Here is a 12,628-nt window from a genome sequence, read left to right as displayed (position 1 = left end):
AGCAGGTGGATCCACGCGGATGGTATCCCGTATGCATCGGGGCCACGTTCCTCCGGCTCCCGTTGAATTAAAAACTCGTTTCGTGCTCGAAATTATGGCCCTCGCTGCTCGGGACGCACACGATTGTGTACGGGCTGGCAAACGTTCGAGTCTTCGCAGAGAAAACGTGGAGGTGAAGCCGCGATGCGAGCTTATCGGGCCAAGGGGCTCGTCCGCGATACGGGGATGCTTTCCCTTGCAGATCACTGAAATTGCGAGGTTTCGGGTTAGGGGGTTCCGACGAGACGTAAATGGCCGTTTCGAGCGTGCTTTCTGTAATCTTGCAGGGGACCAGGATAGGTCAGTCGAGTGGGGAATTTTGGGTCTCGTAGAGTCGTGTTGGGGTTGGAATTATTTTTGGTAGTTTCTTCGAGAAATAAATATAAGTTCGAGGTGTCGGTGTGCCACGTAACAGTGGAAGATTATAGTCGGAATGGTGTAACGAAAATCGATAGGACTTGTAATGGCATCATTTCTCACCCTCGTTAATAGATGGATTGCTACTTTCTTGCAAGTCCTTCGTAAAAACCCTCCTTTCCTATGTGTACAATTTCCAAGCTTTCCAATAGTATCCACGTCTGAGATAGAACCAGATCCCTCTCTCCTCCTATTTATTTATTTATTTATTTATTTATTTATTTATTTATTTATCTAGTCCACCCCCTGCACCTTACCCACCTGAAACCAAAAGCTGTATTGTTTTCGTGCTTTTCTATACATAGGCAAACACGTATTGTAATATAAGGTAGTTCTTAGGTTTATATTATCCTACCCACTCGGCGATGTTTTCGTTGCAGAAGAATAGTAATTCGAAGACTTTCTGCCATAAAATTGACAACATTTTTAAAACGGTAAATAAGAAATCGTATGCAAAGTAATACGTAGAATTATTTTATTTCCACATTCCACGCATTGTTAAGTAATTTTAAATTTGATATATTAATTAACACCGATCTTTAGAATCTGATTTAATGGCGACTGAGAATCGCCTCTCGAGTGCAAAGGCTTAAGTTTCATCTTACATCGCGAGTGCTTCACGCTGGAATCATCGATCTTATAATCCAAGTTTTCATTTGTATCCCTTTTGTACGATTTGGTTCTTTCTTTGTATATATACATTATTGTATCTAATTTCTGGCCCATTGAACCTATGTTAAATTGGTCTGCTGGGTAGCCTAACTGATGAGCCCTATGGCAGGCCCAGGATGAAATGTACCCCTTCCTTTTCCTTTCATCTCTTGTATCACCACCGATACATCAAAGATACCTACGACAAGTCCCCATAGACTCACGTCTATCGTGCACTTGTTTTGATAAAATTTATGCTTATATCTTCGGAAATTTTAGAAATAAAGACTCTGGAACTCGTCGGTCATTTTGACAGGCTTGGCAATTTGGTATCAACGCGAAACTTGTCACAATAGGTCGAATGATCGATGTACGAAATTTTGAAAGTGGAGGAACGGTCAGTTGATCCACGATAAGTTTAACGTTGATCCAGAGAGAGGCACTCGTCGAAGTACTTACGGAGCGTATGTACATAATTCTTATCGAGCGGAACTTATACCCAGGAGTTTTATACCCCGGAATGGGAACTCGACGCGAGTCGATGGATGAATTTTTAAAAGAATCCGACCCGTTAATCCCGGTGAAGTTGCACAGGTGTAAAGATTGGAGCGTCAATAATAAAGCCGTCCCGGCGTCGACGAAGTGGCCTGGAATCGAAACAGCTTTGTTCTCCAGCGACGACGTTGCACATAAATGGGTCAGAAACGTGCGCGATGATTAAACGCCGATTGCTTTCCCATCTCGTACCACTGTCCTCCGTGCCCCTTTCGCGATTTTTCACCCTCCGTCAGCCAGCCCTCTCTTCTTCGCCGCAGCGTCTCCGGACGCCCGGCGTCGAAAGCCATTATCGCGGGATGCGGATCGATACGCATAAATGATTATAAATAACTGAAAATCGATGGCCTAGGAGAAAGATACATCCGGTTAAACGGTCGCTCGTAAATCAATCGGCGCGTCATTAATTTATACTCGTGCACCCGTCGATCGCGGTTGCGCAACCAGTCCGGCGAAAAAAGGGGGAAAGACAGGGTGGAGGAAGCGGCCATTAATTATTCCTCCGCGAGTTCGCTGTATCGAAACACCGAGGGTTGGAAAAATATGTTTTGCGTCTGGTAAAAATGGAAATTCGACGTGCAGCCCGCGTCGGATTAAATATAATTTTTATCACTTATCCGTTCGAACAAGGGACGCTTTTGTATCTACCCGTTAGAAGATTCGACATTTTTACAAAAGCAAACGCGTTGTTCGCGAACTCACGAAGGCGTTGACTCGCGAATAAACGTGAAATAAGGGTGAATGCTCCCATGGCGGAGCCGTGGTAATAATTCTTGCAAGTAATTCCTCGCTTTCCGCAGGTTGCGACAAGACAAGGGTGGCGGCGCCTGGTGCCCGAAAAATATGGTGACGAAGGAGGGCAAGGAGTACCTGGAGGTGAACCTGCACAGTCCGCGTATACTGACGTCCACCAGGACTCAGGGCAGGTTCGGGAACGGCCAGGGGGTCGAGTACACCGAAGAGTACTTCGTCGAATATTGGCGACCGGGGTTCAACAAGTGGGTGCGATGGAGAAATCGACGTGGCATGGAGGTACGTACACACACCTTCTGGCTGCTCTCGATCGATTCGAAAGCGGCCAACCCAACCCCTTTGTACGTTTTTCCCTTCTTTCTTCTCGTCCGACCTCGAGCTCGCGACCGACTCGACCGTGTCTCCTTTGCGGTCGTTAAGAACGCCGCGACGGCGTTCGAGGAATTTCCCCGTCCGGGAAATTCATTTACCGATCGATGCGATCGATCGCGTCTCCGAGCGGGACGACGATGTTTCCTCTCGTGATCTCGCGGAATATCGGTTTTAAGCTCGTTCGTTACGCGGCAACCGTTTATCGGGAGATGAAGCTAAGAACGGGGCCGGAAAATGATTTCCCACGCTTTCCACATAGTTGGCTGGAAGTTGTTATTAATTTAGAAACTCTTGTCTCAGCGAATGCGTAAAGTATGGCGAAAAAGTTCACGGGGATATGAGAGGGAGCAGTGTGATTTAGCGCGCGTTCGGTTAAGTGAGAAAAGGAAGAGTGCAAGTAGTAATGGATCGGCTATAGTCAGACGCCTCCTCGACGCTCACGCGGACGCTATATCTTCCTGCAACTTTTAATACTCGCATCATCTGGAAGTTATTTTGAGCAAGAAAAAAAGGAAAGGAGAAAAAGAAAAGGAAAGAAAAGAATATTATTCAGGTCAACTTCGAAGCTACGCTTAAACTTTATAAGCACTATTACTTAAAATTTGTTTGAAGCTTCTCGGCTAACTCTTTTAGCAGTGATTAAAGGCACTACGCGAGCGGTGGTTTTTCATAAGCTTTACCGAGAAATCACGTTAAATCGTAAGTGTGTCAAGAACTTATAACGAAGTCTTCGTGGGGATAGCATTTCCATACCCGCGAGGACAGTTTTCCGTTTCTTTCCGTTCATTCCGCGCTCTGAATTCCCGTCATTGCGCGAAATTATGTACATCCTCACGCGCCGCGTTCGAGGGTAAAGCGACGATTCTAGAAGATCAGACGAGCTCTGTCTATGCTTCGATTCGTGCCTCGGAACAGCGAACGTTACGCGGAATGCCAAGCGGCGAGAACCACCCTCTTCGATACGCCTGTCATCCCCTTGTTTACTCTTGCAATCGAGGCGCTCGGACGCGCACGCGATTGTCGCGTTTCCACACCGGTTCTCGACCATTCTGGGCTTTTTCTACCTCGACCGGCGACGAGCATCGCGGCCGACAGATTTTTATACGAACGACCAATTATAAAGCAATTTCGCGGCGAGAGGCGGTCGTACCGGCAGAATTAATGCGGTGCCACTCTTTATAATTGCTCTCGTCAAGGAAATCGGATTACAGTTTTAGCTCGGCTTCGGTGGAAAAGGAAGGGGTGGCGAAGAGGGAGCGAACAAAGCGCCGCTACCGGCGGCCGCGTAATTCCATTCTTTTGAACGGGGAAATCCGCGCGTATCGCGCGGTAGCGCCGCAGCCGATAGGCCCCGGGGCCGTCCGCCATTTGTATTCCCGAACGGTCGTCGATCGCCTCCACCTCTCGTTCTCCGCGTTGTGTCGCGTATCTATAGCGCGTAAACTGGCCAGCCTGTGCCAGGCCAGTCGGTGTAAGCGGCCGTTACAACGAGCGACGTGTTAATTAACGTCTCTTTAGCATGATAATCTGTACGCGATATCCATTAGCTCGTCAAAATACATCATGCCCGGTAAAGCGATTTACCGGCGTCGATGAAATTACGAGGAACAGGCCTTCTCGTGCCGTCGCCTTAAATTACTATTACGCGCGTGTGCACACGCCTGTAATGCCGATATGTGTATGGATGAGACGCAGCAGGAGCAGCGGCTAGGTCAGCGACGACGAGAATCCGGCCTGTGTTCCGTTGGTCAGGGATCGTGTACCTTGAGAATTAGTGGCTATGCGTGGGCAAATTTTGCAATGGATCCTTTCCGTTGAAAACTGTTGTAAAATCCCGTGGAAAATTCGTTTATTTTTAAATATATTGTAGGATACCAAAAGAAATCGCGAATTGGCTATTGCCAAGAAAAACAAATTGTAAACCGATCGATATCTTCTAGAAGCAAATCGAAAAGTTATTCTATGTAACAAAATTAAGTTGCGCGACTCCTCTGTGGGGAGGTAAAAGCGTGGTCCTCGACAAGCAAAACAGAGTCCTTAAAAATCGGTTGTGACCAGCACAAGCGTGAGTCGCTTGGTGTTGGAAAGAGAGTATTAAAAGAGTGCGTCCTTGCGCGTTTTCGTTATCTTGGCGTTCTTTCCCCGAGTTAAATCAGTTTACGAGTTTTGAGTCTGTGTTATCGTGTTCCTGTTCTTTCGTCAATTTTCGGTGTCTCAAGACCAGTTTCGCCATCCTACATTATCAATGAAAAATACAAATATACAGATATAAAAGAATGTGCGTGTCCTTATGAGTTATAATAATGGTCTCTGTACTGTACCGCGTTTAAGACTTTCTAGAAAATAGAAGGTCTTTATAAACCGAAATCTGAAGCACGACCTCTGACGGGAAATAAAATAAAATAGGAAAGGTCCTCGAAACCTAAAAATCATTATTGGTCTGATCTGACTATTGATCTAACACCATCTTGCAAGCCTCGCCATTCTACAATATTAATTTAGGAATGTTGGGTAGGCAACAGAATAAGCAGTGACGTAAATGTAAAAATGATTTATTTTGAACTATAATTTACTCTACTCGCTAGTAACTCTCGGCTATCTCTTCAAAACTCTATGACTGACTTTAGAACACTTTGATACGGGTTGATACTCTCTGATACACTCTCTGATCCTTACTCTGACTCTTCCGCGTCCTTGCACTCTTATTTAAACCGTTGCACTCTGTCTTCTTTCATACCCACGCTCTCTTTCTCAATCGGTCGGTCAGGTATCCTAAACACTTAGATGCATTCCTATTGCATTTAATTTCATTCTTCACTTGCATTCGGCTCTGTCACAAACATCCCTTACATTCGATCATCTTGCACGCGGTCACTTTCGTTCTAAATCCAAACACTCTTCACATTCTTTCAGGGCCTTACCTATTCCTTTCCTACATTAAGTTAGGATAATATTGGAATGGACCGAGTAGAATAATATTGCAATACTTAAGAGAAAGAAATAAGCTTTATTGATAGAATAACAGACTGATATAATAGAATAGTAACTATGCAACTTCTATGATTTCTAATTTGGAAACTCTGCTGACTTCAAAAACTCACCTGCTCGCATCCTCGTACCCTTATTTTAACTTTACACTCTGTCTTCTGTCATACTCAGGTTTCCTTCCTCAACCATACATTTCTCACGCAATCTCAGTGGGCCAGATGCTTCAATCACTCAGGATGCATTTGTTTCTCGTACTCGATTTTGTCATAAACATCCCTCACACTCGATCCTCCTGCACGTGGTCACTTCCGTCCTATGTCTCAAATACTCTTAACACTTTGACTGCCACAGTGGTGGTAGAAGACACTTTGAAATAAAAAGTGCTCCATTGAACTATTAAAAATTTTTATTAAAACATCGGAATCATATTAGAACAAATTTTGTATCTAGCGGTGCACTCCCGTGGCGTCCTGAGGGAAACATGTGATTTCGGCGTGGCAGTCAAAGGGTTAACATTCTTTTAGTGCGGTGCACTCCCGTGGCGTCCTGAGGGAAACATATGATTTCGGCGTGGCAGTCAAAGGGTTAACATTCTTTTATGGCCGTACTCATTCCAATTATCCTATATTAATATATAAATATATTGCGATTTTGGATTTTGTTTATTGCAAAAGGACAACGTATTCTTGTTCCTCGTTAATCAACGAAGGTACATCGTTTCTTAGGTAATTCCGTAAAGCGACTGACCGACTATGGTGTCAGAGTATAAGCGACACGGTTCATCCTCCGGGTCTCTAATTCCAATTTGCATCTTAAGGAAACTGCATCTCAGCAATTGCATCGCAGAACCTTGCTTGACGCACAGTTCAACCATGTACTTTATATACGAAATTAATTTTTGCTGCCGATGTAAACGTATTTTTCTAACAGTATAATTGCTCCGTTTCACTTCTCGGCAACACACACATTCAGACGCGCGCTTCTCTTAATCGCCTCACACGTATACGCGCGCGTTACCTTGTACCAGGAAAAACAAATAGAAACGGCGACGGTTGGGACGTCGCTACGACCAGTCAGTTGAAAACAGAACGTCGACCTCGGCAGACGTGCTTCGCAGCTCGGGTGTTATTTCTTCCATATACCAAGGTAAAATTAAAGATTTTACAATTTAGACAGTAGAATTAGTATACGTTTGCGATATTCGTTCATAAAGGATTAATTGTGATACGGATTTCTACCTTTCTATGATCCTATGCAACATAGGGTCGGTTTGTTCGTTCTCTATATTCATTCCCATCAGTACCGAACGCCTCTAGTCAATAGCAATCTTGTTCGTTCCTTTATTATCAGTGTTTTATTTCTCGTGGACAATCAGACCATACTGACACCACTTAGATTAGGCCCTAGTAGGAATCCATAAATTATCGGTGGACGAAAGAACATACTAGCACAAATTGGTTTAAATTCCTATCACCATAGAAAGTCTAGCGAAACCATAAAGTACACGAAGACAGGAAACAGTCATAATCATGCAATCAGAATCAGAACATGAAGACAAACACGTCACATTCGATCAAACACGTTCGCTCTTTGTATTATAGTCAAAATTAAACCACCATTTAAATACACAATATTATATAATATATAATATTTATTTATTATATAATATATAATATGTATATTTAAATGGTGTTTTAATTTTGATTATAATAAAAAAGGGAATGTGTTTGATCGAATGTGATGTGTTCAACACATATCGTGATACGTGTCTATAATTATGAAAGTGGTGTAAGTCATCGATTTAAGAGGAACGATTTTATTATTTATTTCGTATTGCATTCATTTATATTACGATAGAATATTTAAAGGCCAGAGCTTTTAATATTTCAGAAGCAAATATAAGTGACTTAAACCACTTTCATAATCACAGGCACATATGTCCAACACGTATTGTGATCACACACATTCACTCTTTGTTTCACAGTCAAAATTAAACCACCATTTAAATATACAACATTGTATAATATATAATATTAAATATTATATTTTAATACAATACTTATTTATCATGTGATATATAATGTGTATATTTAAATGGTGTTTTAATTTTGATTATAATAAAAAAGGGAATGTGTTTGATCGAATGTGATGTGTTCAACACATATCGTGATACGTGTCTATAATTATGAAAGTGGTGTAAGTCATCGATTTAAGAGGAACGATTTTATTATTTATTTCGTATTGCATTCATTTATATTACGATAGAATATTTAAAGGCCAGAGCTTTTAATATTTCAGAAGCAAATATAAGTGACTTAAACCACTTTCATAATCACAGGCACATATGTCCAACACGTATTGTGATCACACACATTCACTCTTTGTTTCACAGTCAAAATTAAACCACCATTTAAATATACAACATTGTATAATATATAATATTAAATATTATATTTTAATACAATACTTATTTATCATGTGATATATAATGTGTATATTTAAATGGTGTTTTAATTTTGATTATAATAAAAAAGGGAATGTGTTTGATCGAATGTGATGTGTTCAACACATATCGTGATACGTGTCTATAATTATGAAAGTGGTGTAAGTCATCGATTTAAGAGGAACGATTTTATTATTTATTTCGTATTGCATTCATTTATATTACGATAGAATATTTAAAGGCCAGAGCTTTTAATATTTCAGAAGCAAATATAAGTGACTTAAACCACTTTCATAATCACAGGCACATATGTCCAACACGTATTGTGATCACACACATTCACTCTTTGTTTCACAGTCAAAATTAAACCACCATTTAAATATACAACATTGTATAATATATAATATTAAATATTATATTTTAATACAATACTTATTTATCATGTGATATATAATGTGTATATTTAAATGGTGTTTTAATTTTGATTATAATAAAAAAGGGAATGTGTTTGATCGAATGTGATGTGTTCAACACATATCGTGATACGTGTCTATAATTATGAAAGTGGTGTAAGTCATCGATTTAAGAGGAACGATTTTATTATTTATTTCGTATTGCATTCATTTATATTACGATAGAATATTTAAAGGCCAGAGCTTTTAATATTTCAGAAGCAAATATAAGTGACTTAAACCACTTTCATAATCACAGGCACATATGTCCAACACGTATTGTGATCACACACATTCACTCTTTGTTTCACAGTCAAAATTAAACCACCATTTAAATATACAACATTGTATAATATATAATATTAAATATTATATTTTAATACAATACTTATTTATCATGTGATATATAATGTGTATATTTAAATGGTGTTTTAATTTTGATTATAATAAAAAAGGGAATGTGTTTGATCGAATGTGATGTGTTCAACACATATCGTGATACGTGTCTATAATTATGAAAGTGGTGTAAGTCATCGATTTAAGAGGAACGATTTTATTATTTATTTCGTATTGCATTCATTTATATTACGATAGAATATTTAAAGGCCAGAGCTTTTAATATTTCAGAAGCAAATATAAGTGACTTAAACCACTTTCATAATCACAGGCACATATGTCCAACACGTATTGTGATCACACACATTCACTCTTTGTTTCACAGTCAAAATTAAACCACCATTTAAATATACAACATTGTATAATATATAATATTAAATATTATATTTTAATACAATACTTATTTATCATGTGATATATAATGTGTATATTTAAATGGTGTTTTAATTTTGATTATAATAAAAAAGGGAATGTGTTTGATCGAATGTGATGTGTTCAACACATATCGTGATACGTGTCTATAATTATGAAAGTGGTGTAAGTCATCGATTTAAGAGGAACGATTTTATTATTTATTTCGTATTGCATTCATTTATATTACGATAGAATATTTAAAGGCCAGAGCTTTTAATATTTCAGAAGCAAATATAAGTGACTTAAACCACTTTCATAATCACAGGCACATATGTCCAACACGTATTGTGATCACACACATTCACTCTTTGTTTCACAGTCAAAATTAAACCACCATTTAAATATACAACATTGTATAATATATAATATTAAATATTATATTTTAATACAATACTTATTTATCATGTGATATATAATGTGTATATTTAAATGGTGTTTTAATTTTGATTATAATAAAAAAGGGAATGTGTTTGATCGAATGTGATGTGTTCAACACATATCGTGATACGTGTCTATAATTATGAAAGTGGTGTAAGTCATCGATTTAAGAGGAACGATTTTATTATTTATTTCGTATTGCATTCATTTATATTACGATAGAATATTTAAAGGCCAGAGCTTTTAATATTTCAGAAGCAAATATAAGTGACTTAAACCACTTTCATAATCACAGGCACATATGTCCAACACGTATTGTGATCACACACATTCACTCTTTGTTTCACAGTCAAAATTAAACCACCATTTAAATATACAACATTGTATAATATATAATATTAAATATTATATTTTAATACAATACTTATTTATCATGTGATATATAATGTGTATATTTAAATGGTGTTTTAATTTTGATTATAATAAAAAAGGGAATGTGTTTGATCGAATGTGATGTGTTCAACACATATCGTGATACGTGTCTATAATTATGAAAGTGGTGTAAGTCATCGATTTAAGAGGAACGATTTTATTATTTATTTCGTATTGCATTCATTTATATTACGATAGAATATTTAAAGGCCAGAGCTTTTAATATTTCAGAAGCAAATATAAGTGACTTAAACCACTTTCATAATCACAGGCACATATGTCCAACACGTATTGTGATCACACACATTCACTCTTTGTTTCACAGTCAAAATTAAACCACCATTTAAATATACAACATTGTATAATATATAATATTAAATATTATATTTTAATACAATACTTATTTATCATGTGATATATAATGTGTATATTTAAATGGTGTTTTAATTTTGATTATAATAAAAAAGGGAATGTGTTTGATCGAATGTGATGTGTTCAACACATATCGTGATACGTGTCTATAATTATGAAAGTGGTGTAAGTCATCGATTTAAGAGGAACGATTTTATTATTTATTTCGTATTGCATTCATTTATATTACGATAGAATATTTAAAGGCCAGAGCTTTTAATATTTCAGAAGCAAATATAAGTGACTTAAACCACTTTCATAATCACAGGCACATATGTCCAACACGTATTGTGATCACACACATTCACTCTTTGTTTCACAGTCAAAATTAAACCACCATTTAAATATACAACATTGTATAATATATAATATTAAATATTATATTTTAATACAATACTTATTTATCATGTGATATATAATGTGTATATTTAAATGGTGTTTTAATTTTGATTATAATAAAAAAGGGAATGTGTTTGATCGAATGTGATGTGTTCAACACATATCGTGATACGTGTCTATAATTATGAAAGTGGTGTAAGTCATCGATTTAAGAGGAACGATTTTATTATTTATTTCGTATTGCATTCATTTATATTACGATAGAATATTTAAAGGCCAGAGCTTTTAATATTTCAGAAGCAAATATAAGTGACTTAAACCACTTTCATAATCACAGGCACATATGTCCAACACGTATTGTGATCACACACATTCACTCTTTGTTTCACAGTCAAAATTAAACCACCATTTAAATATACAACATTGTATAATATATAATATTAAATATTATATTTTAATACAATACTTATTTATCATGTGATATATAATGTGTATATTTAAATGGTGTTTTAATTTTGATTATAATAAAAAAGGGAATGTGTTTGATCGAATGTGATGTGTTCAACACATATCGTGATACGTGTCTATAATTATGAAAGTGGTGTAAGTCATCGATTTAAGAGGAACGATTTTATTATTTATTTCGTATTGCATTCATTTATATTACGATAGAATATTTAAAGGCCAGAGCTTTTAATATTTCAGAAGCAAATATAAGTGACTTAAACCACTTTCATAATCACAGGCACATATGTCCAACACGTATTGTGATCACACACATTCACTCTTTGTTTCACAGTCAAAATTAAACCACCATTTAAATATACAACATTGTATAATATATAATATTAAATATTATATTTTAATACAATACTTATTTATCATGTGATATATAATGTGTATATTTAAATGGTGTTTTAATTTTGATTATAATAAAAAAGGGAATGTGTTTGATCGAATGTGATGTGTTCAACACATATCGTGATACGTGTCTATAATTATGAAAGTGGTGTAAGTCATCGATTTAAGAGGAACGATTTTATTATTTATTTCGTATTGCATTCATTTATATTACGATAGAATATTTAAAGGCCAGAGCTTTTAATATTTCAGAAGCAAATATAAGTGACTTAAACCACTTTCATAATCACAGGCACATATGTCCAACACGTATTGTGATCACACACATTCACTCTTTGTTTCACAGTCAAAATTAAACCACCATTTAAATATACAACATTGTATAATATATAATATTAAATATTATATTTTAATACAATACTTATTTATCATGTGATATATAATGTGTATATTTAAATGGTGTTTTAATTTTGATTATAATAAAAAAGGGAATGTGTTTGATCGAATGTGATGTGTTCAACACATATCGTGATACGTGTCTATAATTATGAAAGTGGTGTAAGTCATCGATTTAAGAGGAACGATTTTATTATTTATTTCGTATTGCATTCATTTATATTACGATAGAATATTTAAAGGCCAGAGCTTTTAATATTTCAGAAGCAAATATAAGTGACTTAAACCACTTTCATAATCACAGGCACATATGTCCAACACGTATTGTGAT

At 36.8% G+C, this 12,628-nt stretch overlaps 1 protein-coding gene across 1 annotated transcript in view; it reads left to right on the top strand.

Annotated features, from left to right (window-relative positions):
• Positions 1–12,628, top strand: part of Ddr (discoidin domain-containing receptor 2) — a 145,226-nt gene that overhangs the window by 39,807 nt on the left and 92,791 nt on the right. The window contains exon 3 of the mRNA XM_017904179.1: positions 2,463–2,694. Coding sequence (XP_017759668.1) covers positions 2,463–2,694 — 232 coding nt within the window. The remainder of the gene's footprint in view (positions 1–2,462; positions 2,695–12,628) is intronic.

The sequence above is a fragment of the Eufriesea mexicana genome, unplaced genomic scaffold (assembly GCF_001483705.2).
Source record: "Eufriesea mexicana isolate 0111107269 unplaced genomic scaffold, ASM148370v2 scaffold2818, whole genome shotgun sequence".
NCBI lineage: Eukaryota > Metazoa > Arthropoda > Insecta > Hymenoptera > Apidae > Eufriesea > Eufriesea mexicana.
This window is presented reverse-complemented; position numbering and strand designations above follow the sequence as displayed.